The sequence below is a fragment of the Oncorhynchus mykiss genome, chromosome 1 (assembly GCF_013265735.2).
Source record: "Oncorhynchus mykiss isolate Arlee chromosome 1, USDA_OmykA_1.1, whole genome shotgun sequence".
NCBI classification, from domain to species: Eukaryota; Metazoa; Chordata; class Actinopteri; order Salmoniformes; family Salmonidae; genus Oncorhynchus; species Oncorhynchus mykiss.
The window spans coordinates 23,872,914-23,899,326 of record NC_048565.1 but is presented as its reverse complement, the minus strand read 5'-3'; the positions used below and the strand labels follow the sequence as shown (position 1 = coordinate 23,899,326).

The window sequence follows — 26,413 nt, the reverse complement described above, 5'->3', positions numbered from 1 at the left end:
GATAGTCTCTTTTTCAAAGAGAATGATTTAGAGTTGTTACGTTGGGATGGTCCCATTTCAAAGTGAATGATTTAGAGTTATTACATTGTCATAGTACCTTTTCAAAGAGAATGATTTAGAGTTATTACGTTGGAATGGTCCCATTTCAAAGTGAATGATTTAGAGTTATTACATTGTCATAGTACCTTTTCAAAGAGAATGATTTAGAGTTATTACGTTGGGATGGTCCCATTTCAAAGTGAATTATTTAGAGTTATTACGTTGGGATAGTCTCTTTTTCACAGTGAATGATTTAGAGTTATTACGTTGGGATAGTCTCTTTTTCACAGTGAATGATTTAGAGTTATTACGTTGGGATGGTCCCATTTCAAAGTGAATTATTTAGAGTTATTACGTTGGGATAGTCTCTTTATCACAGTGAATGATTTAGAGTTATTACATTGTCATAGTACCTTTTCAAAGAGAATGATTTAGAGTTATTACGTTGGGATGGTCCCTTTTCAAAGTGAATGATTTAGAGTTATTACGTTGGGATGGTCCCATGTCAAAGTGAATGATTTAGAGTTATTACATTGTCATAGTACCTTTTCAAAGAGAATGATTTAGAGTTATTACGTTGGGATGGTCCCATTTCAAAGTGAATTATTTAGAGTTATTACGTTGGGATAGTCTCTTTTTCACAGTGAATGATTTAGAGTTATTACGTTGGGATAGTCTCTTTTTCACAGTGAATGATTTAGAGTTATTACGTTGGGATGGTCCCATTTCAAAGTGAATGATTTAGAGTTATTACGTTGGGATAGTCTCTTTATCACAGTGAATGATTTAGAGTTATTACATTGTCATAGTACCTTTTCAAAGAGAATGATTTAGAGTTATTACGTTGGGATGGTCCCTTTTCAAAGTGAATGATTTAGAGTTATTACGTTGGGATGGTCCCATGTCAAAGTGAATGATTTAGAGTTATTACATTGTCATAGTACCTTTTCAAAGAGAATGATTTAGAGTTATTACGTTGGGATGGTCCCATTTCAAAGAGAATGATTTAGAGTTATTACGTTGGAATGGTCCCATTTCAAAGTGAATTATTTAGAGTTATTACGTTGGGATGGTCCCTTTTCAAAGTGAATGATTTAGAGTTATTAAGTTGGGATGGTCCCTTTTCAAAGTGAATGATTTAGAGTTATTAAGTTGGGATGATCCCATTTCAAAGTGAATTATTTAGAGTTATTACGTTGGGATGGTCCCTTTTCAAAGTGAATGATTTAGAGTTATTACGTTGGGATGGTCCCTTTTCAAAGTGAATGATTTAGAGTTATTAAGTTGGGATGATCCCATTTCAAAGTGAATTATTTAGAGTTATTAAGTTGGGATGATCCCATTTCAAAGTGAATGATTTAGAGTTATTAAGTTGGTGTGATCCAATTTCAAAGTGAATTATTTAGAGTTATTACGTTGGGATAGTCTCTTTTTCACAGTGAATGATTTAGAGTTATTACGTTGGGATGGTCCCATTTCAAAGTGAATTATTTAGAGTTATTACGTTGGGATAGTCTCTTTATCACAGTGAATGATTTAGAGTTATTACGTTGGGATGGTCCCATTTCAAAGTGAATTATTTAGAGTTATTACGTTGGGATAGTCCCATTTCAAAGTAAATTATTTAGAGTTATTAGGTTGGGATAGTCCCATTTCAAAGTGAATGATTTAGAGTTATTACGTTGGGATAGTCCCATTTCAAAGTGAATGATTTAGAGTTATTACGTTGGGATAGTCCCATTTCAAAGTGAATGATTTAGAGTTATTACGTTGGGATAGTCCCATTTCAAAGTGAATGATTTAGAGTTATTACGTTGGGATAGTCCCATTTCAAAGTGAATGATTTAGAGTTCTCTTTGTTTTATATTCATGTTTGGACTTTATATTCAAGTCCAATCTCTGTGATATGGCCATGGCCAATTTACCCCATGAATGACATGAACAGCTGTACTGCTAACGTCAACCAGATGATGTCAGTATTATGTAAAGGAAATCAAAGGGACGTGCATATGGAAGGAACCATTGCCCTTAAAATGACCTAATTTCCTTTCCTGAGATGTGTGTAGTTGATGTGCCCATTATATTATGCAATCATCACAATAGAATAGAATACCTCTTAGACAGACAGACTATTCCTGACCACTCCTGTCCTGTCTTTAGACTAGACTCTGCCTCTTTTCAAGGTTTTTCAGTCAGCAGCACCAGAGAGGGGGGGGGGGGGGGCTGGTTAAGCATTCTACTCAGTTACGCCAGACACTCCTTTCTCTCTCTGCATTGCCTACCTTACCTCGCTGTCTCCCAGACGTCTGCACCCAGCCAGTCACAGCACTCACACAATCTTTACTCTGCTCAACAGGCAGCACAGCACGGCAAGGCACAGCACAACACTATCACTCTCACTCTGAGCCTCAACAGTGCTCAATGTGCTAATTTATCATGTGCAAGTGCACAGATATTGTGTGCAAAGGGTTTTGTTGGCACATAAGAGCTTGGTGAAATGACCCGTTTCAGTTAAGACAAATGCTGTTGTTGTTGCTCTGAGGATAAACTCAGCCTCCTAGGGAATCTGTAACTGTGAGTCTTTATAATGTCATGACATTCAAAACAGCCATCAAGGTATTGTCAGGTACGTGGAACAAACAAACAAGCAAGGGAGAGTATATGTCAGGAAGTGTGTGTGTGTTTAAGAGTGTGTGTCAGTCAGCCTGCCTTGCGTGGGCTTGTTGGAAAGTTCATTGTTGACCTCCCTCCAGCTTTCTGTTGCTGCCTCCATCACTCATGACTTGCACTGCACTGTGGGTAACCGGTCCCATGGGGCACGAGCACATACAGTAGAGCACCCACATGCCTGCCACTGACACCTGATTGACTTGGCCATTCTCTCCTCTCTCTTGCCATTATTTACATGTTCAGGAGACATACTGTATGTTCATTCATATATGATGCAGTATGTATTTTCTCTCAGCATTTCAAGTTGATAAAATAAAGTGACACACTGTGAGTGACAAATAGACTCAGGGCATTAGTGTATTGATATTTGTGGTTATAAAAAGACTGTGTGTGACAAAATTGGTGCTTCTGGTGTATTGATGGTTGCTATGGGGATGGTGGCACACTCACCGTTTTTGCGGTGCTGGAAGGAGGGGGAGAACTCTTTGGCCGTGACCCTGGCGAGGCGACACTCTTCCTGGGCCTTCTGGGCTGCTCCCATGGCTGCCTCTGCCTTCCCTCGTGCATGGGCTGTCCTGGTGGTGAGTAAATAATCATTAATTAAAGAATGCAACTGCAGGGAGCAAGTTGCATGACTGACTTTGTGAGTGTACTGTACGTGCATTGGAATGTATAATATAATAGACAGCCAATTCCCATTTCTCCTGTGAGGTCAGACCCTCTAAGTCAGGGCTGCCCAATTCCCATTTCTCCTGTGAGGTCAGACCCTCTAAGTCAGGGCTGCCCAATTCCCATTTCTACTGTGAGGTCAGACCCTCTAAGTCAGGGCTGCCCAATTCCCATTTCTCCTGTGAGGTCAGACCCTCTAAGTCAGGGCTGCCCAATTCCCATTTCTACTGTGAGGTCAGACCCTCTAAGTCAGGGCTGCCCAATTCCAATGCTGGAGCATTTTCAAATCATTTCCTATAAATAGCCTACTATTTTAACATATTTTCAAATACTTATTTCAAATACTATTTTAAAATGCCTGGGTTAAATGCATGGGAGTGTATTTGAGTCTGTGTATTTCAGTATTTTCAAATACTTTCCAAGTGTATTTTCGAATAAATTCCAATATTCAACTACTTGTCTTTGAAAGTAACTGAAAAAACCTAAATAGTATTTGAACCCAGAGCACGATATTACGAATCAAGTTTTAGGAGTTACCGAGGTAACTTTGGTCAAATCTGAGTTCAACTCGGGATAACCGGTACCACGAAAGTGTCTCACCTTTTAGCCAGGTACATTTCTATGGCAATGAATCCTTCAGAACTAACCTGCTCTGGTGCAGGTGTCTGAGTATCTGAGCCTCGAGTTGAGGACCAAAGAAATCAGATTCTCTCCCTCTCGCAAAGATTGCGTCATCATCTACTTCATTCGAGGAAGATGACTGATTAAATATTTTTTTATTACAAGTTTTTTTTGTGTTAAAAAATAGTAATGTTGAAATACCTATCACATTACACATTTAGTAATGACAGAATGCACTTGAAACTTCACACAGTAAAACCTTTGTATGACAATACAATTATTTTGCTGACAGGAGTGGGAAAAAGGTACTTGTGCATTGATAAGCACACCAAAGATGACCTTAACGATAAGTAATAAAATAAATACCTCACTTCTAAAAGCCCATTTCACACTATAGCCTGCTGAATTGAAAATATGAATTATAATCCATTTAATAATTCACATTTCCTGTGGCTGCAGGATTATTTCCCTTCTGTATCAAACTGGCTCAAATTAAGATCCTACATCTGTAGCTTCCATCGTAGTATACCCTTCTGGTATGTGACAGATAGCCCCATACTGACATCTGTTTCTATGTCACACTACTGTGGTCTCATAAAAATAATAGAGGCCTGATGATAATGTGCAACCCCTTCAAATGGATAATTACGTTTTAGCTCGCATGACATAAACCCACGTCCAGAGGAGAAGATACGGTGCTTTCCCAATCGTTTTGCCTTTACCATTCTTTCTAGTCTCTCTCTCTGAACCCTCTATTTTGTCTCTTTCCTTTTCTATTTCCCTCTCTCCTCCTTGTTTGTGCAGGAACTGTCTTGGTGCAGTATTGCATGTCGATGGTTATTGATTTTTTTTTGCCTGTGTTTCTTTTTGCTTCTGTCTCTCTTCACCCTGGCACTAGAGCTCACAGCACTGTGTGTGTGTGTGTGTGTGTGTGTGTGTGTGTGTGTGTGTGTGTGTGTGTCCGTCCATCCGTCCGTAGTAGTGTGTGAGTAATAGTCTGTAAAAGTTTCTGTTTGTTCATTTTAGATAGCCGTGTGTGGACAGTGTTGGCTGGCCTGGTGTGTTTGGTAGGGGCACATTAGTGGGTGTTAGAGAGGGGTGTGGTGAGGGGGTAAGCTGAGGTGAGCTGAGAGGGGGATAGAGCTCCTCATCCTGCTCTACCGGGGACCAGCCCTCTCCTGGACCGTTGTCCTAGCAACTGCAGGAGCAAGGGAGTGAGAAACATAGTGAGAGCGAGGGAGGGGATAGGAATCTTCCATTCAGTGTTACTGTGCCCCAGAGCACTGCATGAGTTATTTTACAGCTTCATCATTTAGAAAGAATGCAGTGATCACCCCACCACTCACTGACACACACACACACACACACACACACACCCACAGACACACACACACACCTACACACACACGCACACTAGCACATGTGCTGGCATGTAAGGCAGATATGGATTTGATTCTCTGTCTATTTATATCACACCAAGCCACAGCAGTAAGAACACCACTTCTGATTTCACAGAGACACTAATCATTCTATGACATCAGACACACACAGGACTTTTTGCCTGCACCCCTCATCTCTCCTAATACACCTTCTTACTCTCATGCGTGCGCACGTGCACACATGAACAGAAGTTATTTCACCGCTCTCTGACTCTCACAATGCACAATGTCTCGACCTCTTGAACCCTCTTTCTCATGCAAACACAGATATGTTTTCTCACACAACCTGCACTCACCTTGTAACACACAAGTAAAGACAAACGCCCTCCTCCCCACCTCCACTCTAGCAGACATTTAGAGAATTAACTTCCTCTCACACCTTTATCTATCTAACACATTCATTCACACTGAATATATTTGTCTTGAGAAGCTGCTAGCTAATCTTATGTTAACGGGAAAGGGGCCATGCTTATACAATCTTAAGTAACCAGGAATGGTCTGACTAAGGCATGACCTGAGCCGTCTGGGGAATAGGGTGCCATTTGGGACACAAAGAGAGTCTCACTAATCCTCAGGATGACACACATAAGGAGCCTCTTTTTAATAAGTTGCATCAAAATGGAGTTGAACAGAGCCGGAGACAATTCATGCTTGTTTCCGATATCAATGTCTCATCAGCAGCACATGACGCAGGGACTCTGATAAACGCATTTACCCTATTAACATCTCATGAACATCTCTTTCTGTCCTACTGTGGTCTCTTTCTGTCCTACTGTGGTTTATTTCTGTCCTACTGTGGTCTCTTTCTGTCCTACTGTGGTCTCTTTCAGTCCTACTGTGGTCTCCTTCTGTCCTACTGTGGTCTCTTTCTGTCCTACTGTGGTCTCTTTCAGTCCTACTGTGGTCTCCTTCTGTCCTACTGTGGTCTTCTTTCTGTCCTACTGTGGTCTCTTTCAGTCCTACTGTGGTCTCCTTCTGTCCTACTGGTCTGACCAATCGGATTCCACGCTTCAAGATTGCTTCGATCATGTGGACTGGGATTTGTTCCGCATTGTGGCGAACAACAACATTGATGAATACGCTGATTTGGTGAGCGGATTTATTAGCAAATGCTTCGGCGATGTCGTATCCACAGCGTCTATTAAAACATTCCCAAAACATAAACCGTGGATTGATGGCAGCATTCGTGCAAAACTGAAAGCACGAACCCCTGCTTTTAATCAGGGCAAGGTGACCGGAAACATGACCGAATACAAACAGTGTAGCTATTCCCTCCGCAAGCAATCAAACAAGCTAAGCCTCAGTATAGAGACAAAGTAGAGCCGCAATTCAACTGCTCAGACACGAGAGGTATGTGGCGGGGTCTACAGTCAATCACGGACTATAAAAGGAAAACTAGCCCTGTCGCGGACCATGATGTCTTGCTCCCAGACAGACTAAACAACTTCTTTGCTCGCTTTGAGGACAATACAGTGCCACTGACATGGCCCGCTACCAAAACCTGTGGGCTCTCCTTCACTGCAGCCAATGTGAGCAAAATATTTAAACGTGTCAACCCTCGCAAGGCTGCAGGCCCAGACAGCATCCCCAGCCGCGTCCTCAGAGCATGCGCAGACCAGCTGGCTGGTGTGTTTACGGACATATTCAATCAATCCTTATCCCAGTCTGCTGTCCCCACATGCTTCAAGAGGGCCACTATTGTTCCTGTTCCCAAGAAAGCTAAGGTAACTGAGCTAAATGACTACCACCCCATAGCACTCAATTCCGTCATCATGAAGTGCTTTGAGAGACTAGTCAAGGACCATATCACCTCCACCCTACCTGACACCCTAGACCCACTCCAATTTGCTTACCGCCCCAATAGGTCCACAGACGACGCAATGACAATCATACTGCACACTGCACACTGCCCTAACCCATCTGGACAAGTGGAATACCTATGTGAGAATGCTGTTCATCGACTACAGCGCAGCATTTAACACCATAGTACCCTCCAAACTCATCATCAAGCTCAAGACCCTAGGTCTCGACCCCGCCCTGTGCAACTGGGTCCTGGACTTCCTGACGGGCCGCCCCCAGGTGGTGAGGGTAGGTAACAACATCTCCACCCCACTGATCTTCAACACTGGGTCCCCACAAGGTTGCGTTCTCAGCCCTCTCCTGTACTCCCTGTTCACCCACGACTGCATGGCCATGCACGCCTCCAACTCAATCATCAAGTTTGCAGACGACACTACAGTGGTAGGCTTGATTACCAACAACGACGAGACGGCCTACAGGGAGGAGGTGAAGGCCCTTGGAGTGTGGTGTCAGGAAAATAACCTCACACTCAAAGTCAACAAAACAAAGGAGATGATTGTGGACTTCAGGAAGCAGCAGAGGGAGCACCCCCCTATCCACATTGACGGGACAGTAGTGGAGAGGGTAGAACGTTTTAAGTTCTTCGGCGTACACATCATGGACCAACTGAAATGGTCCAACCACACAGACAGCGTGGTGAAGAAGGCGCAGCAGCGCAACTACTCCTCCCACGACCGCAAGGCTTTCCAGAGGGTAGTGAGGTCTGCACAACGCATCACCAGGGGCAAACTACCTGCCCTCCAGGACACCTACAGCACCCGATGTCACAGGAAGGCCAAAAAGATCATCAAGGACAACAACCACCCGAGCCACTGCCTGTTCACCCCGCTACCATCCAGAAGGCGAGGTCAGTACAGGTGCATCAAAGCAGGGACCGAGAGACTGAAAAACAGCTTCTATCTCAAGGCCATCAGACTGTTAAACAGCCACCACTAACATTGAGAGGCTGCTGCCAACATACTGACTCAACTCCAGCCACTTTAATAAAGGAAACATTGATGTAATAAATGTATCACTAGCCACTTTAAACAATGCCACTTAATATAATGTTTACATACCCTACATTACTCATCTCATATGTATATACTGTACTCTATACCATCTACTGCATCTTGCCTATGCCGTTCTATACCATCACTCATTCATATATTTATATGTACATATTCTTATTCATCCCTTTATACTTGTCTGTATAAGATAGTTGTTGTGAAATTGTTAGGTTAGATTACTCATTGGATATTACTGCATTATCAGAACTAGAAGCACAAGCATTTTTGCTACACTCGCATTAACATCTGCTAACCATGTGTATGTGACAAATACAATTTGATTTGATTTGATTTACTGTGGTCTCTTTCTGTCCTACTGTGGTCTCCTTCTGTCCTACTGTGGTCTCCTTCTGTCCTACTGTGGTCTCCTTCTGTCCTACTGTGGTCTCTTTCTGTCCTACTGTGGTCTCCTTCTGCCTCTGTTTGTGAGTATGTCTCTATCTCTCTCTCTCTCTGTGTGTGTGAGTGTTTGTTGTTATTTACCTATATTGTTCTGTGACTATGCATTATTTCTTGGTATCTTACCTCGAAGAGTAACCTTTGTGTTGGAGTTGTACAAGGAAAATACCTTTCCTCTCATAATATCTGGGTTAGCCTGTGTACTGTTTGCACCAGAGAAGTGCTCTAGAGGCAATTAACATGTTTAGCATAGAACGGTTGAGGTCAATCTCTTCTCACACGGTGTTCCTCGAAATGTGCATCCCTGTCATCACAGACAGAGGTATGTTACCCACATTCTCCTTGCTGTATTTTATGACAGCTTTAAAGTCAAGCAGTGGCTGCTATTGTTCCTGTATACAAAATGATACCCCCATACCCCTGCTCTCATCCTTTCCTCTCTCTGTGCTACAGCAGTGCCACACTGAATCAGTTGACATGGGTTGAGATAAATGTATTATCCTGCTGCATCGAGGTGTAGATGCCCTCATCTATAATGAGTGTCCCTGTGTAGGTAGTTAGCTGTAGCCAGTTTGTCCTGTGTAGGTAGTTAGCTGTAGCCAGTGTGCCCTGTGTAGGTAGTTAGCTGTAGCTAGTGTCCATGTGTAGGTAGTTAGCTGTAGCCAGTGTGCCCTGTGTAGGTAGTTAGCTGTAGCCAGTGTGCCCTGTGTAGGTAGTTAGCTGTAACCAGTGTCTCTGTGTAGGTAGTTAGCTGTAGCCAGTGTTCCTGTGTAGGTAGTTAGCTGTGGCCAGTGTCCCTGTGTAGGTAGTTAGCTGTAGCCAGTGTCCCTGTGTAGGTAGTTAGCTGTAGCCAGTGTCCCTGTGTAGGTAGTTAGCTGTAGCCAGTGTTCCTGTGTAGGTAGTTAGCTGTGGCAAGTGTCCCTGTGTAGGTAGTTAGCTGTAGCCAGTGTCCCTGTGTAGGTAGTTAGCTGTAGCCAGTGTGTCCTGTGTAGGTAGTTAGCTGTAGCCAGTGTGTCCTGTGTAGGAAGTTAGCTGTAGCCAGTGTGTCCTGTGTAGGTAGTTAGCTGTAGCCAGTGTGCCCTGTGTAGGTAGTTAGCTGTAGCCAGTGTGCCCTGTGTAGGTAGTTTGCTGTAGCCAGTGTGCCCTGTGTAGGTAGTTTGCTGTAGCCAGTGTGCCCTGTGTAGGTAGTTAGCTGTAGCCAGTGTGCCCTGTGTAGGTAGTTTGCTGTAGCCAGTGTGCCCTGTGTAGGTAGTTTGCTGTAGCCAGTGTGCCCTGTGTAGGTAGTTAGCTGTAGCCAGTGTGCCCTATTACTATACTTAAAAAAAGAAAAATATGCAGACGCTCTTATCCAGAGAAACTTACAGGAGCGATTAGGGTTAAGTGCCTTTCTCAAGGGCCCATCGTCAGATTTGTCACCTAGTCGTCTCGTGGATTCAAACTGACCCAGTGCTCTTAACAGCCAGGCTACCTGTCGCCCTGTGTAGGTACTTAGCTGTAGCCAGTGTGCCTGGAAGAGTTTGATGAGCTTAAATAGGATTTGAGTTTTAGAACCAAATATAGCAAATGCATACCCTTGCATATACTGTATGTATGTGTAGAAACACAGACACAGACACACACATGGAAGTGTACAGATGCCCACAAAACGTAACATAGCTATGTAAAACAAGACTTAAGTCCATAGTTTTCAGAGTAATAGCCTTTGGGGTTGCATCCTATGATATAATAATTAATTGATATGCATAGTTAAGACTTTGGAGATCTTGGAAGAGTGTGCTGGGTGTGAAGGTTGTAAGCGTGGGTGTTTGAACATTTGTTTGCATGCACATATATTTATGTGCAAATTGTGTGTGTGTGTGGCGGCCAGCCTCCCGTTCAGCCTCCCTTGTCTCTCTCAGGCTGTCCGCCAATGCAGATATCACTCCCTGCCTCTGCTCTCTCTCTTTCTCTCTGTATCTCTGATATTCTCTCTTTCTTTCTCTATCTCCCGTCATGCCTTTCTCCCACCTCCCTCCAGGAGAAGGCTTCAACGGCCCAACACAGGAGTGCAAAAGAAAGTCAAGAAACAGGCAGATCACACAGGTATTCTGTTATCATAGCTTATGGCCTAATTGGGCTTTCTCTTTATCTCTCTCTGTCAACCACAAAAACACATACACACATGCACTTATGCACGGACACACATTCACATATGCATGCACGCACCCACACACACACGTCACACCCAAACAAATGCATACATGCTTTCAAATAATGATGTAATAGTTCATAGCCATGACACCATGACCGTGTATACCCACATCATTGATTGCCTCTACTGCTCACCCATCAATATAGACCCATCAAGGTTCCGGGCAACGTGTTTAAACAATCCATACCAGCCTCATTCAGACCCCAGTCTGGTTTGGTCAGGAAGAGGAACTCAGTATAGTGGGAGATGCAGAGTTCCACATGCATGTGTGATATTCAAGAGCAACCAGCTATGTAATCCAACCCTAGTTTATAACTAATGTAGCTCAATGTTGCATTCTTTCAGTTCCTCAGTCCAGAAGGGGATACACAAACTAACAGTGGGGAACCGTGAGGGCCTTCTAAACCTTCAGAGAAGACCTAAGAATTTATAAAATAATTGTTGTCGTTTTAAAATATACACTTATACACTTAAAATATACACACGTTGAATTTCTATTTAATCTTTTCAATAATATTTCAATGGTATTCTGATTATATTATCCTTCTCAAGGATATTCTGATTGAAACTCTTCAGGTGGTTTTGGAAAGCAAAGGGTTAACACTGAAACAAAAAAAAGATCCAATCAGGATTTTTCTTTGTTGGTCTCTGGGGAGATAAATCTAGCTAGCTATGTCAGCGATTGGCTAGGCCCTCAGAAGCTAGATAGAAGGCATCTGCCATTCAACTGTATTTGAGTATAATTTAGGAGTAACAGTGGAATCAACCAATCACATTTTGACTTGGGTGGGACGGTTCTTACAAAAACGTATGAAAACTTCCAGCTTCTTGAAGGCGGACAGGCAGTAGTTTTCCCATGGTTTACCTAGCTAGCTTTTGTTGTAAGCTTGTTAAAAGTGTGTAGCAGCTGCAGCATGTGTTATCGAAGAGGATGTTGTTGCTAAATTGTTACTCTGGCTTCGCCCTTTTCAAGATGAACTTTCAACAAGAAGTTATGTTTCAAATGATCATTGTCTGGTGAATGGAACAGTGTTTTTTTTTATTGCAGCTCGCTTGCTGTTGTTAGCTGTCTCTGAAAATAACTTACAGAATGTGTGTGAAACAATGTTGCAATTTCAAATGCTTAGCCTAATGGTTGTGTTTTTGTATTCTTATGATTGGGACCTACTGGCTTATTATGTCTGAGTGAATGAGCTTCTTATCCTTTAACGTCATGCCGTGTGAGACTGCTGTCTTTCTAGTGGCTCTATGTTTTTGGCTAATGGTGTTTCTGTATGCTACTGTACAATGTAGGCCTACAGTGTAAGCTACATGTGATAGCAGAGTTTGCTAAACAAATGACCTCCCGATACAAATCTTCTTGATATCACGTATTCACGCGAATATCCCAAAGGTAGCGTGTTCGAAACTCATCACAGACAACTTTAGCATTTTAGCTAATTAGCATCTTTGCAACTACTTACTACTTTTTAGCTACTTTGCAACTACTTACATGTTTGCTAACCTTAACCCTAACCTTAACCAAAACCTTAACCCCAGCCTAGCTAATGTTAGCCACCTAGCCATCTAGCTAATGTTAGCCCCAACAAATTGGAATTTGTAACATTGCAAATTCCTAACATAACATATGAATTGCAATTCATAACATATCATATGAATTGTAATTCATAACATATGAATTGCAATTCATAACATATCATATGAATTGTAATTCGTAACATATCATATAAATTGTAATTCGTAACATATCATGTGAAATGGATGAGGGACATCCACAAATTAATACATATTATATACCACACCAAACGTAACAGATCATACTCCTGAGTGACGCAGCGGTCTAGGGCACTGCAGCTCAGTGCAAGAGGTGTCACTATAGTCCCTGGTTCGAATCCAGGCTGTATCACATCCGGCTGTGATTGGGAGTCCCATAGGGTGGCGCACAATTGGCCCGGCATCGTCTGGGTTTGGCCGGGGTAGGCCGTCATTGTAAATAAGAATATGTTCTTAACTGACTTGCCTAGTTAAATAAAGGTTAAAAAAAATACGAATTATTATAGATTTAAAAAAAATACTATTTTCAGTGTCCTGGTTTTAATTTTACTATGCTACGTCTACCCCTGATTACAGGTTGTAGGCAAACAACGAGTTGAGAGCTGCTTGCTCTTGAGATGATATTCTGGTGAAACTAAGCTATGTAAACTAAGCATGCCAATATATTTGTGCTTTGCGATGTCGTAGGCCACTTTGTGCATGATATCTCTATTGTACTACATAATTGATATGGTGTATAATATACCTCCACTACACTACTTTGATACACATCAATGGCAATTAAAAGTGAATATACGCAATGCCCACTGAAACAAAAGTTGGTATATGGCATATTCTTTTTTATTTTGTATTTGCTTATAGCCCACACTAACATGAGCGAGTCACAATCACATCCTTTGATGTGTCATCATTGTCACTTTTGGTGATAGTAATCAGTCACAGTTTGCCACTGCAAACTAAACCCTAGTAATTGCTATTTGGAGGTACTATAAGCCCTCTATCCATCAAGCCAGACCCAAAGATGACCCTCTTCCAGCCTCCTATACACAGACTGCTATCATTAAGCAATAAAGCACGAGGGGGTGTGGTATATGGCCAATATACCACGGCTAAGGGCTGTTCTTAAGCACAACGCAACGCGGAGTGCCTGCATACAGCCCTTAGCCGTGGTATATTGGCCATATATCACAAACCCCTGAGGTGCCTTATTGCTATTATAAACTGGTTACCAACATAATTAGAGAAGTAAAAATAAATGTTTTGTCATACCCATGGTATACAATCTGATATACAATCAGCCAATGAGTATTCAGGGCTTGAACCACCCAGTTTATAATAAGGCCCTACTCCTACTCCTAGTAAGGCCTACAAAAAAGGCTACATGGACCTGTTGCTGGGGTTTACCTGGACATGGCGATCTCAGCCTTCTGCTTGGCGATATCTGCAGCCTTCTCTGCCGCGTCCACAGCCCGGTCCACCTTCTCTCTGATCTTACTGGCTCTGAGGGGGATCAGGTTCTTTCTCTTGCCGCTCACCAGGACATTCTGCTTGTACTTGCCCTCCTCCTTGGTCCCGTCAGGGAAGGTAGTGCAGCCGTACCCGTGCCGCTTGTTTCCCACCCACTCCCCCTCATAGTGCAGGCCATCCGAGCGCCGGCTCACGCCAAAGCCTGTGCGCTTGTCGTTCTTCCACTCACCGCAGTAGGTCTCTGTTGCCGTGGCGTCCACATCATCCTCGGCAGCGGCCAGTTCGGCCTCGCCTTCTCCCAGGCTGATGGTGGAGTTGACTGAGCTGACCGTGCTCATGCCCGCCTCGCTGCGGAACGAGCTCTGCTTGGAGCGCTGGCTGGCTAGAGAGCTCCTGGACTCGGATTTCCTCAGTTTGAGTCCACTGAGGATCGAGCGACCTCGGAACAGACCCTTCTTCTTGCCCTTCAGCAGCTCTGCCTCGCTGGGTGCCGTGAGCACGAAGCCCCCCCGCGACACGGCCGGACTGCCAGCAGAGCCCATCCCACCCACGCACGCCATGCCGGCCCGGTCCGGGAGCAGAGCCATCCCGTTACTGTGCTCCGAGCGCAAGGAGTTTATGGAGGTACGCAGCGGAGAGCGGATGACGGCTGCCATGCCGTACGGCACACTCTGCCGCAGGCCGTATCCCTGTCGCATCCCCCCCAGCCACTGGCCCTGGTACGTACCTGCAAAGAGAGAGAAAAAGGTCACAATGCATACCAATATGATATAACAGCATATCAATAAATTATTCATTTTTATATTTCACAATACAACAACAACACTAGAGATAGATATATGTGCCTAAGGGGGCTAATGAACATACTGCAGAGTCTAGCATGTGTAAATGCCTCTTTGTCTGTGTCGGGACTCAGCTGATGACATTACAGCCTACTACAGTAATCCTCGCTGCCTGAACACACACTCTTCCCCTCCAGCATTGTCTGCATCTTACCTGAGACACTAAGTTCAAGTGCTTCAATTAGGGACTAAACCATGCAGTATTACCATAATAACAACAACCAAACATACTACTACTACTACCACTACTAATACCGCCAGTACCAACACTACTATACTAAGGATATCAAGTAAAAATACTGCATCCCAGGCTGTATCCCAGTCATCAATATATGTATGAGGGAAACTGTGGCGAGATAGTAAGTGAAGAGCACTCATAACATCTATCAACATGTCCATCCCGTTATCTATCACTATATCCATCCCGTTACCTGTCAGCACTGTTATTTAGGGGTCATATTGCCAACAAAATAATGTAATGTTCTTTTCCCTGAAATGTCCAGTATGGCAGCTGGTCATCATGTCGTCTGCCAACCTCTCTGATTGATCATGTCTCAGTGTGCTCCTATATAGAGGTAGCAAATGGACATTAGGTACCTGAACAGCGTATCAAAGGGCTGACCCTGACTGGCTAGGGTCAAAGGTGAGGCTCCACTGGGCACTGGATTCCATAATTCAATTCAGTGGTGCTATATTATGTCAAAGGTTTTCAGCCCGATTTTCAGCCCGATGCAATACATGACATTTCTATAGGGATAGGTAGCATTGTTTCCTATTGTGAACTACACTCTAAGTCTATTTTGTCTGTGAATAGGTCCAATACTTGTTCAGTACACTGCCTTAGTAGTTTATATTTTAAAGATGTCGCAGGATTTTTACTCTCTTTTTCTCTATTTCCCATTCCAGTATTGGTCCATCTGTTGGATATCTCTGTAGTGCTGAAATCTAGGACAATTCACTGCATCTCTCTCTGTCTCTCTCTCACATGCATGCACGCACGCACGCACGCACGCACGCACGCACGCACGCACGCACGCACGCACGCACACACACACACACACACACACACACACACACACACACACACACACACACACACACACACACACACACACACACACACACACACACACACAATCCTTGTGGGGACCAAACAATTGATTCCCATTCAAAATCATATTTTTCCTAACCCTAACCTTGACCCCAAACCTAACCCCAAATCTAACCCTATCTCTTAACTCTAACCCCTAATCCTAATTGTAACACTAACCCTAATTGTAACCCTAAACCTAAACACTAAGCCTAAAATAGCGTTTTTCTTTGTGAGGACAGACAAAATGTTTCTGTATTTTACTATCCTTGTGAGGACTGCTGGACTAATTGCCCGATCTATAGGAGCCATCTATGTACAAGTATTCATCTATCTTATCTATATTCTGTCCTTTCCATGCTGCCAATGACTGAGCAAACCCTCTGATGTAACAGCTCTTTTGCTCGGTGATTCATCGCAGCAAGCTTTCTAGAATTTGCTGCTTAAGTGTGGAATCAGCACACATACAGATGTAGGATCTTAATTGGATCACCCTGTCACAGGAGAGCTGTACCGAAAACTTGTAGTGTATTTGAGGTTTTAAAAGGCTTCTAAAGTTTGTATTTTTCACATTGACATTTCGGACTTGATTTTTCCCTTATGAAAAATGTATCAACCCCTACAAAAATGTCCATGAATTATAATCCTCATAATAATTCATATTTCCTCTTGCTGCATGATTATTTTCCTGCTGTAGCAAACTGGATCAAATTTAGATCCTACATCTGTGTAGGCCCATATAAGGATGCACACACGCACGCACACTCACACACATACACTCTCCCCTTTCCTCTCTGCCTTCATTGCTATCTTTGGGCTGGCGTGTCAGTGAAATGCATAAGGTTGGATGGCTCAATGAGGCAACAGCAGAGAGAGTGTGGGATATCCCACCCCCACAGCAACACACTGCTGCTGCTACTTCTACTGCTGCTGCTGCTACTGCTGCTACTTCTACTGCTGATGCTGCTGCTACTCCTACTGCTGCTACTTCTACTGCTGCTACTGCTGCTACTTCTACTGCTGCTACTTCTACTGCTGATACTTCTACTGCTGATACTGCTGCTACTGCTGCTACTCCTACTGCTGCTCCTTCTACTGCTGCTACTGCTGCTACTTCTACTGCTGCTACTGCTGCTACTTCTACTGCTGCTACTTCTACTGCTGCTACTGCTGCTACTTCTACTGCTGCTACTGCTGCTACTCCTACTCCTGCTACTTCTACTGCTGCTACTGCTGCTACTTCTACTGCTGCTACTGCTGCTGCTGCTACTTCTACTGCTGCTACTTCTACTGCTGCTACTGATGCTACTTCTACTGCTGCTACCACAGTAGGATGGAAACCTACTGAAACCTACTACTCTTCAAAACAGGCCTGGCAGTCTGGGTGGGCATTGAATATTTCTGTGCGTTTGAGTGTGTGCGGGGGGAGAGTGAAATAGGTAGACAGAGAAGAGAGAAAGAGGAAGAGGGCAAGACTAAGACCAAGCTCTAACATATCTCTCATGTGGAGGTATTAATCATTGTCATACCTCCCCCCGTTCCACATACGTCTGACCGTCACAGAGACAGCTGGCCGACATCTGGGCACACCCGCCCGATCCTATCAGTCAACAGCTGTGTGCCTTATGATGGATCAAACACAGGCCTCAACTGATAGGATTACACTGATATTCCCATAGACAGAGACAGAGAGAGACAGAGAGAGACAGAGAGAGACAGAGAGAGACAGAGAGAGAGAGAGAGAGAGAGAGAGAGAGAGAGAGAGAGAGAGAGAGAGAGAGAGAGAGAGAGAGAGAGAGAGAGAGAGAGAGAGAGAGAGAGAGAGAGAGAGAAAATGAGAATTAGCTAGGGCCTTCCAGCATTGCTCTGGCACATCTATCTATCTAGGATCACTTCCTGTTTCCCAGCTCTTGATTTGATTTGATTTAATTGATCCCAGCACAGACACTCCAGAAATAGAGAGAGAGGGAGGGAGGATGTATGAGTGCTTCTTCTTCTTTTTTTAATTGTTAGCTTTTGCGACACAGCTGAAATAAGGTCCAGACTGAAATAACTTGGGTTATGTCTGGTTCCATATACACAGAGAAGTGACTTATCCTCTCTTGACAGTTTGATTAGGTCCATTTTGGATCAGACCACAGCATATTAAGTTGTTATTATAGTTTTCAGACACATTAGCTAGAATCAGATCATAATGAAAGACTTGTATGTATCCCCCCCCCCCCCCCCCCCCCTCCCACACACACTCACACACAAAAAACACTAACAATACAAATAAAGACTGGTGTGTCCCCGACCTGCAACAGCAGAACACTTCTCAGTGAAGGAGGTGAAGCTTTAAAAGAGTTGAGAAGGGACGTCTCTCTCCCATGAGAGAGCAGCGAACGTAAACTCTGATTCTTTGGCAATCCATTGACATAGCCATGGGATCATCATCTCACCATTACTTGTATCTCACTACAGCCATTAGTAAAGCATAGCTAGGCTAATGCCTGATGCAAGTTTGCACACATAAACATTAATTATGAGGCAAAATAAATACAATGCCACATCTAGCCACATTAGCAGAGAAAAATGCAGTAGTCTACCTGAATATACGTTTAACAAATATGTGTTAATTTAATTCAAAGTATCAAGTGCTCCTGAAATGTCAGTGACATTTTCCTTCTGGCTTAATTTTGACATTGACATAAACATCCTGTCATTACACATGCCATGAATCATTCCACATCAAGCAAAACATATTACATGCTTACTTGAGTTGTGTCATCCTTGTGTAGCCTTATAGACTTTAGGAATGTTTTAATATGCTGCATCGTGACCCAAAGTGTAGGCCTATTGTCATCGGAGCTCTCCAAGGTGCTGAAATGATAGCATTCTCTCTGTGGGGGTGGATGGATGCACGTTCATCATTGGTTTGCCTGAACAGTTTCCCACGCTTGTATGTGCCCTTACAGCTCTACCAGGAAGTCGGAAATCCTATTTCAATTCAGATGGACGCTAGTTTCATCAGTTAATTTCCTCGTGGAGGCATCTCTCAGTCGTGTTAATAATTAGTGAGGCAAGCATATTATTCAATTTCCCCACAGCTATAAAAACATCTAGGCTTCTGAAAATATATTTGAATTCACAACGTGTCACATGCTGCCGGCGTTCAGATTCGGCCTAGTATGTGATGCATGTAGCCTGACTACAATAATCCTCTGTCGTTTATTTGCCTATTGGTTTTCTATGGACTATGCAACTCAGATGTTAAAACGAATCCGGTGGAGGTTTTCCGCCGAAGGGCTGCGAGATGGGTTTTGCAACAGCAGTACAGGGGACAGCATGGAAATGGTTAAACGTGGAAAGATCAAAGACGCGGAAACATCAGAGAAACTCTGATTAGATCACGCGCCAACCAACCCCCTGTCTGAATTCATGATAGTTATGTGTTCTTCTGTTTCTAGGTTAAACTTGTCTGTTGTATATTCACTCCAACAGAGATGGCGCGTCTTTTTCAAAGTTTAGGCCTACTAAATCTGTAATCAAATGATGAATCTCATTTTGATATTTTAGGCCGCATTGTGAGTTAAATTCATGACAGAGGAAATTGAGAAGGATGGCAGAAAGTGTGTTTGGATTGTCTCTTTCATGAATTATTCATATTTTACAAAGTCAGCACTTGCACTTCAGACTTGTATGTTTGTGTGTGAGAGAGAAAGTGAGAGAGACAGACAGAGAAAGTGAAATATATATATATAAAAATCTGGTGATGGTTATGCTTAGGCAAACAAACTATGAAGGAAAATAGAAATTGGGCATTTTGCCCATCTATCAGGTACATTTTTTAGTATTTAAAAAAATGATTTTATTATTTTAATTAAATGTATAAATATTGAAACAAAATGGCATTACACATCTCACTATTAATATTCCCACTATTATGGGGTTTTGATGTAAGGTCCCTCTTTTCATTATTGCGCCAAATCATGTCCAAAGCATCCTAATGTATCTTAAAACGGCCTGTTTAACTCAATGAAGTTACTTATAGATGATTTGGACATGATTTGGAAAATGCTAATTTAGGTACCATTGACTTGCAACACACACCTTAAATTTGACTGCTTTATTAAAAACTGATTTCAAATGATCTCTAAACAAGTGGATTATTTATCTTTAGGCTCTCCTAATTGTACACTATATGACCAGAAGTATGTGAACACCTGCTTGTTGAACATCTCATTCCAAAATCATGGGCATTAATATGGAGTTGGTCCCCCCTTTGCTGCTATAATGGCCTCCACTATTCTGGGAAGGCTTTCCACTAGATGTTGGAACATTGCTGCTGGGACTTGCTTCCATTCAGCCACAAGAGCATTAGTGAGGTCAGGCACTGATGTTGGGCAATCAGACCTGGCTCGCCGTCTGCGTTCCAATTGATCCCAAAGGTGTTCGAAGGGGTTGAGGTCAGGGCTCTGTGCAGGCCAGTCAAGTTCTTCCACACCGATCTCGACAAACCATTTCTGTATGGACCTTGCTTTATGCATGGGGGCTGAAACAGGAAAGCGCCTTCCCCAAACTGTTGCCACAAAATTGGAAGCACAGAATCATCTAGAATGTAATTGAATACTGTAGTGTTAAGTTTGCCCTTCACTGGAACTATGGTGCATAGGTCTAACCATGAAAAACAGCCACAGACCATTATTCCTCCTCCATCAAACTTTACAGTTGTCATGGCATCCGCTAAACCCAGATTAGTCTGTCGGACTGCCAGGTGGTGAAGCGTGATTTATCACTCCAGAAAACGCGTTTCCACTGCTCAGGAATCCAATGGCGGCAAGCTTTACACCACTGGAAACCCATTTCATGAAGCTCCCGAAAAAAACAGTTATTGTGCTGACGTAGCTTCCAGAGGCAGTGTGGAACTCTGGAGTGAGTGTTGCAACCGAGGATAGGCAATTTTTACATGCTATGCGCCTCAGCACTCGGTAGACCCGTTCTGTGAGATTATGTGGCCTACCACTTCACGGCTGAGCAGTTGTGGCTCCTAGATGTTTCCTCTTCATAATTACAGCACTTACAGTTGATCGGGGCAGAAATTTGACGAACTGACTTGTTGGAAAGGTGCCACTTAATGGTTCTACTGCCTATGTTTGTCTATGGAGAGTGCATGGTTGTGTGCTCGATTTTATACACCTATCAGCAACGGGTGTGGCTGAAATAGCGAATCCACTAATTTGTTGGGGTGTCTACATGCTTTCGCATATATATATATATATATATATATATATATATATATATATATATATATAAAGGTTATAGAGATAACTTAATTCAATTATATATAGAACCATTTCTAAATGACAAAAGGTTCGACCAACTTCCCTCGTTTTGTTGTTGAAGTCACTTAAAACATTTAGATCAGACAGATTACAGTTTTAGTCGAGCAAGAGTAGTGGCAGCCAGGGAAAGAGTTGGGAAAAGTTTTTGTGACATAAAGTGGTTTCTGGCTAGAACAGACACGGACAGACTGCAATCCAGAACAGAATACAGCTAGCAAAACTGTTGCAAAAACGTCAACATTCAAAATGAGCTGCAGTTAAAAGCTAAATCTCTCAGTAAGCTTAAATCGACTACGGATGTTATCCGGGATTTGGTTTTGAGCTTTTTCTGTCACAGAGAGGTGATGGTGTGCCCCTGTCTTAGATTTTTCCATTTAAGGATTATTAACACATAGAAACATCAGACTATTGATTTATCATTTGAACGCTAATTCTCCCAAAATTGCCCTGTACATCACAAAATTGATTTACATCGTGCTCATAATTTTGAATAACTGAGCATGCTATTTATTTGGCCTCATAACATAATCTGGTTCAACAGCAACAAGATATGTTCTTTAATAACTGCGATAACACACCATGCAGGATGATATAACAACATAAAGCAGCTGACGATCTACAAACCGTAGACCCCTCCACATCTCTACATGGTTCAAACCACTTCTTAACAACCATGTTGGTATGTAGGTCAGGGATCACATTATAAAGGCTACTGTACTGTAAGGTTGAACAGGTTGACTCATATCCAGATAGACAACTGTCAGGGCAGTTTCCTGTAGCTTTCAGTTTTGTGAGTGTGTTTTACTCCCAATCACATAGTGTGTGATAATCAGCAATCACTTTGATCATTATCATGTGACTGATGGTGTACAATGGAGCATCAACAACCATCAGAAACACTTGTAAATTAGCTACATGACAATTATTAACACAGACTGTTGAAGTGTTCTCCATAGATACCTTGGATGGGTCCCTTATTCCATGGCCATTGGCAGTATAGAATGTCTGACTCCATCTGAGGGGTAAGACATTGGAAAGACAATGCTACTTTAACCTCTCTGTAGCTTTGACTCCTCCCTCCTCTCTGTCACGGTCTACTGTGATTGTGATTAAGCAGCCAGATTAGTTCTCAAATAAGTAAACCCCATTAGCAAAATCAACCAGCCAATCAGAGCAAGGAACACTGAGTCCCCTGTGACACGCTGACTTGCTGCGTGTCTGTGCGTTTCCACAGCAACTTACTGTACAGAGACAAGAGGCAGTGAGGCACGAGGGAGCAACTGCTCAGAAGCAACTGCTCAGAGCATAGATCCTTTTCCTCCTTTCAGTTGTGGTTTGATAAGGAGGTTATGCAACATGTGTGATCACAGATCAGGGGGTAGAATGCAAGACTATTTCTTATTTATGATGATGGATGCTGTAATCAGCTGATTAACATTGTTGTTTGGCAAAACATGCTGTAGCTTACAGACACGAGGAGTATACTGGTGTCTTTTAAAGACACTGACTGATTTATAGACACAGTGAAGTGTTACATAATGAATACTGACTGTAGATATCAAGTATCTGAGTGTCTCTCATACGACAATAATCGACTATTCCTCATTCTCATACATCTTTATCTACCAGTTTATCTTCTCCAAATCCATTTCTCTCTATTACATCTCATACTCATTTCATTATAACAAAGCCTCACAGGCCTAGTGCTCTCTTCAGAGTGGATACTGTAACTGTTATCATTGTGGATATAGTACTGTATCATATCTGTTCTGCATATTCTGTCCCCATTAGCCTGCTCTCTCTCCTCGTTCAGCCAGTGTTGGGTGGGCTGCTGGTTGGGTGCATGATTGTGTAAGGTGCTAGAGAGTTATATAAGCTTAACAATGGTGTTGCACCAGGAGGTTTCACCAGAATAATTCAAACTATTCTACAGACAGTTATGTCCTTTAACTGTGTGATTGTTTTAGTACCTTTGTTTTGTGATATGAAATGTTTTGATGAATATATCTGGATGGACCTGGAATCCACCTTAGGAGAGAGTATGTGTGTATTTGGGGTATAGTAAGGACTTCCAGGCTCTCATCACTGTCATCTTCAAAGTGTGTAGAGCATTTATGGCCTTAGAACTAGATCTCTCCCAGCCCAGCCTGGTCTCATAGACTAGCTGTAACATAGTAAACGTATATCAAATCAAATTGTATTTGTCACATGCCTCAAATACAACAACCTTACCATGAAATGTTTACTTACGAGCCCTTAACCAACAATGCAGTTCAAGAAATATAGTTAATAAAATATTTACTAAATAAATTAAAGTTAAGAAAAATGTATCAATCAAACAGTAACACAATAAATGTACATAACAATAACAAAGCTATATACAGGGAGTACCAGTACTGAGTAAATGTGCGGGGGTACAGGTTAGTCAAGGTAATTTGTAAAGTGACTATGCATTGATAATAAACAGCAAGTAGCATCAGTGTAAAAACAAATGGGGGGGAGGGGTCAATGTAAATAGTCAGGGAGAATAAATTGTTCAGCAGTCGTATGACTTGATGGTAGAAGCTGTTAAGGAGAAGTTTGGTCCTAGACTTGACACTCCAGTACCACTTGCCATATGGTAGCAGAGTCTATGACTTGGGTGACTGGAGTCTTTGACAATTTTTTGGGCCTTCCTCTGACCGCCTAGTATATAGGTCCTGGATGTCAGGAAGCTTGGCCCCAGTGATGTACTGGGCCGTACTACCCTCTGTAGTGACTTGCAGTCAAATGCCTAGCAGTTGCCATACCAGGCGGTGATGCAACCGGTCAGGATGCTCTCGATGGTGCAGCTGTAGAACTTTTTGAGGATATGGGTACCCATGCCAAATCTTTTCAGTCTCCTGGGGGGGAAAGGTGTTGTTGTGTTCTATTCATGACTGTCTTGGTATGTTTGGACCATGAAAGTTTGTCAGTGATGTGGACACCAAGGAACTTGAAACTCTCGAATTCTCCACTTCAGTCCCGTCGATGTTAATGGGGAACTGTTGGGCCCTCCTTTTCCACTGAGACCAACAAATGAGTATGATATGTTACACTTGGTATGGTTACAAAAAATGAAAGTAGGTTTGTTGGTTGCGGTGGATAGGTGGCGTATAATGCGAAAGTCGAGCAACTCAAAAATTGTGAGTTCTTTGAGACAACTTTAGCATTATAATTTGTAACATATCATAGGAAATGGGTGATGGGCATAAACAAATTAATACATACCATATGAAACATATCATACTAAATGGAACGTCTGGGATTTACGTACAGAAGGATACAAAATGATCTGAGACCAGGTTGCCCAGCCAGGTTTGCCATGAGTTTCTCTGTCTGGTTATGGGAACTTCACCCTGACTGCTTATTTCCTATTCATGGCTGTACAGGTCATCTGGAATATCTCTTTCTCTCTCTCCGACTGCATGCAGAGTCCGGATGGCCTTAATTTGGGCCTCTAAATGTATCTCCCATTGCAGCTCGAGCAGCGGAACTGCTTACTTAAATGACAGATGGACGGAGAAAGAGAGCTTAGTTTCTGAGTAACAGGAGAATAATGAAGCAGGAGACAGTTCAATTTTGTGTGTGTGTGTGTGTGTGTAAGGCATCCATATGTTGATGCCTTACACAGAGGGTACTACTCAGCCATAACATGACTCAGTCTGAGTCTGGGTCTTACCTCCATCAGAGTAGGTCTCCGTACCGTATCCGTCCTGAAGACCGTTGTTCCAGGTTCCCTCGTACTTCCCGCTGGTGCCGGTGCTCTCCCTGAGGCCGTAGCGTCCCTTAAATCCACTTGTCCACTCCCCCTTGTACACCCACTTTCCCTTGTTCTCAACCCCAATCCCATGGCGCTTGCCCTGCGCCCAGGTGCCCTGGTAGGTGTTCCCACTGGGCCAGGTGTACACCCCCACCACCTCAAAACCATGGCTCCAGGACCCTGAGTACTCGCCTTGGCCCTTCGGCCCAGTGCAGATGCCATGGCCGTGGGCTTTGCCTTCCTGCCACCCGCCACAGTATGACCCCCCATCATCAAAGTTGAACCTGCCCCCAGTGGACATGCATGAAATAGGTTTTGGCAAATCCCCCAAATCTCAAAAAAAGAAAAAACACAGTTGGGGTCGGAGTTGGTGATGATGAGGTGTGAGGGGGAGGAAGACACACATACAAATCCCCTGGGTTGACTTAAAGAAGAAAAAGAAAAATAGCCCCCAGAGTGTAAGGTCCCTCCTGTGAGGCCGGAGCAGCGGGAGCCTCTTCAGACCATTATCCTGGAGCTGTGGTTCACTGTCACTCCCAGTCCAATCTCCTACAGCCGCAGCTCACAAATAGGAAAATGCCTATGCCAGCCATGTGACTTCCCTGATGACACAAATGCAGAAACCCTCCTTCTCCAGGTTTTGGGTTCTTTCCCCCTCCCTCCACACAGGGCCCCACCGCCGGCACTCTCCCAGCCGCTCTTTAGCGCTCCCTGGCAGCTGAGCACCACCAGGCTCCACCTAGAAACCCCAGGTAACACAGCTAACAGTCAGCCGCTGGGCAGATCCGACACCATTTCCAGCTTTACAGATCCATCTCTTCTGGCTGGCTCAGCTTGTCGTCTGTACCCAACCCACCCAACATGCTCCTGCCGCACAGTGCAATACAGAAACAGAGAGAGAGAGAAAGAAAAAAAGAGGGATTCAGCTTGCTTCTCTCCTGATGCCTCTGCTAGTGAACAGCAATGCAGTCTCTTCCCATATGCACACACACATACGTACACTCTCACCAACAGCAAGTGCGCACACGGACCATGAAAAAAAAACAAGTGATCTGATTATTTTCCTCCTCTCTTTTCCCTTTCCCTCTCTCTTTTTTCATCCACGTCCTTAAGTGGTTGAGCGATGCTGATGCTTTTATTCTTGTTCCCTTTCTAGTGAGAAATCCAGATTTATGTCTGCTTTTCCTCTTAATGCGCCATGCTCTTAATTTTTATGTATCACTATCTGCCTTTTCGGTTGTTGTCTTATTCCCCACTTCTCTCCTTATGGTTGGGTCTCTCTCTCTCTCTTTCTCTCTCTCTCTCTCTCTGGTGTCTCTCAAATCTGCTCATTAGAGGAGGACTGTTCCAATGCAGCCAACACCCCCTCCCCCTCACATGCATGCTCCTGTTTTTAAAGAGACAGAGGCTGCATAACA

The 26,413-nt window shown here is 43.3% G+C and overlaps 1 protein-coding gene across 2 annotated transcripts in view; it reads right to left on the bottom strand.

Annotated features, from left to right (window-relative positions):
• Nucleotides 1-26,413, bottom strand: part of LOC110511358 (junctophilin-3) — a 32,262-nt gene extending 5,849 nt beyond the window's left edge. Inside the window, exons 1-3 of one of the 2 annotated variants that reach the window (XM_021592337.2) lie at nt 24,915-26,413; nt 13,896-14,685; nt 3,160-3,284 (exon numbers count right to left, since the gene is read on the bottom strand). In XM_021592337.2, coding sequence (XP_021448012.2) covers nt 3,160-3,284; nt 13,896-14,685; nt 24,915-25,296 — 1,297 coding nt within the window. In that variant the 5' untranslated portion in view covers nt 25,297-26,413. The remainder of the gene's footprint in view (nt 1-3,159; nt 3,285-13,895; nt 14,686-24,914) is intronic. The other variant, XM_021592384.2, reaches the window with a different exon arrangement.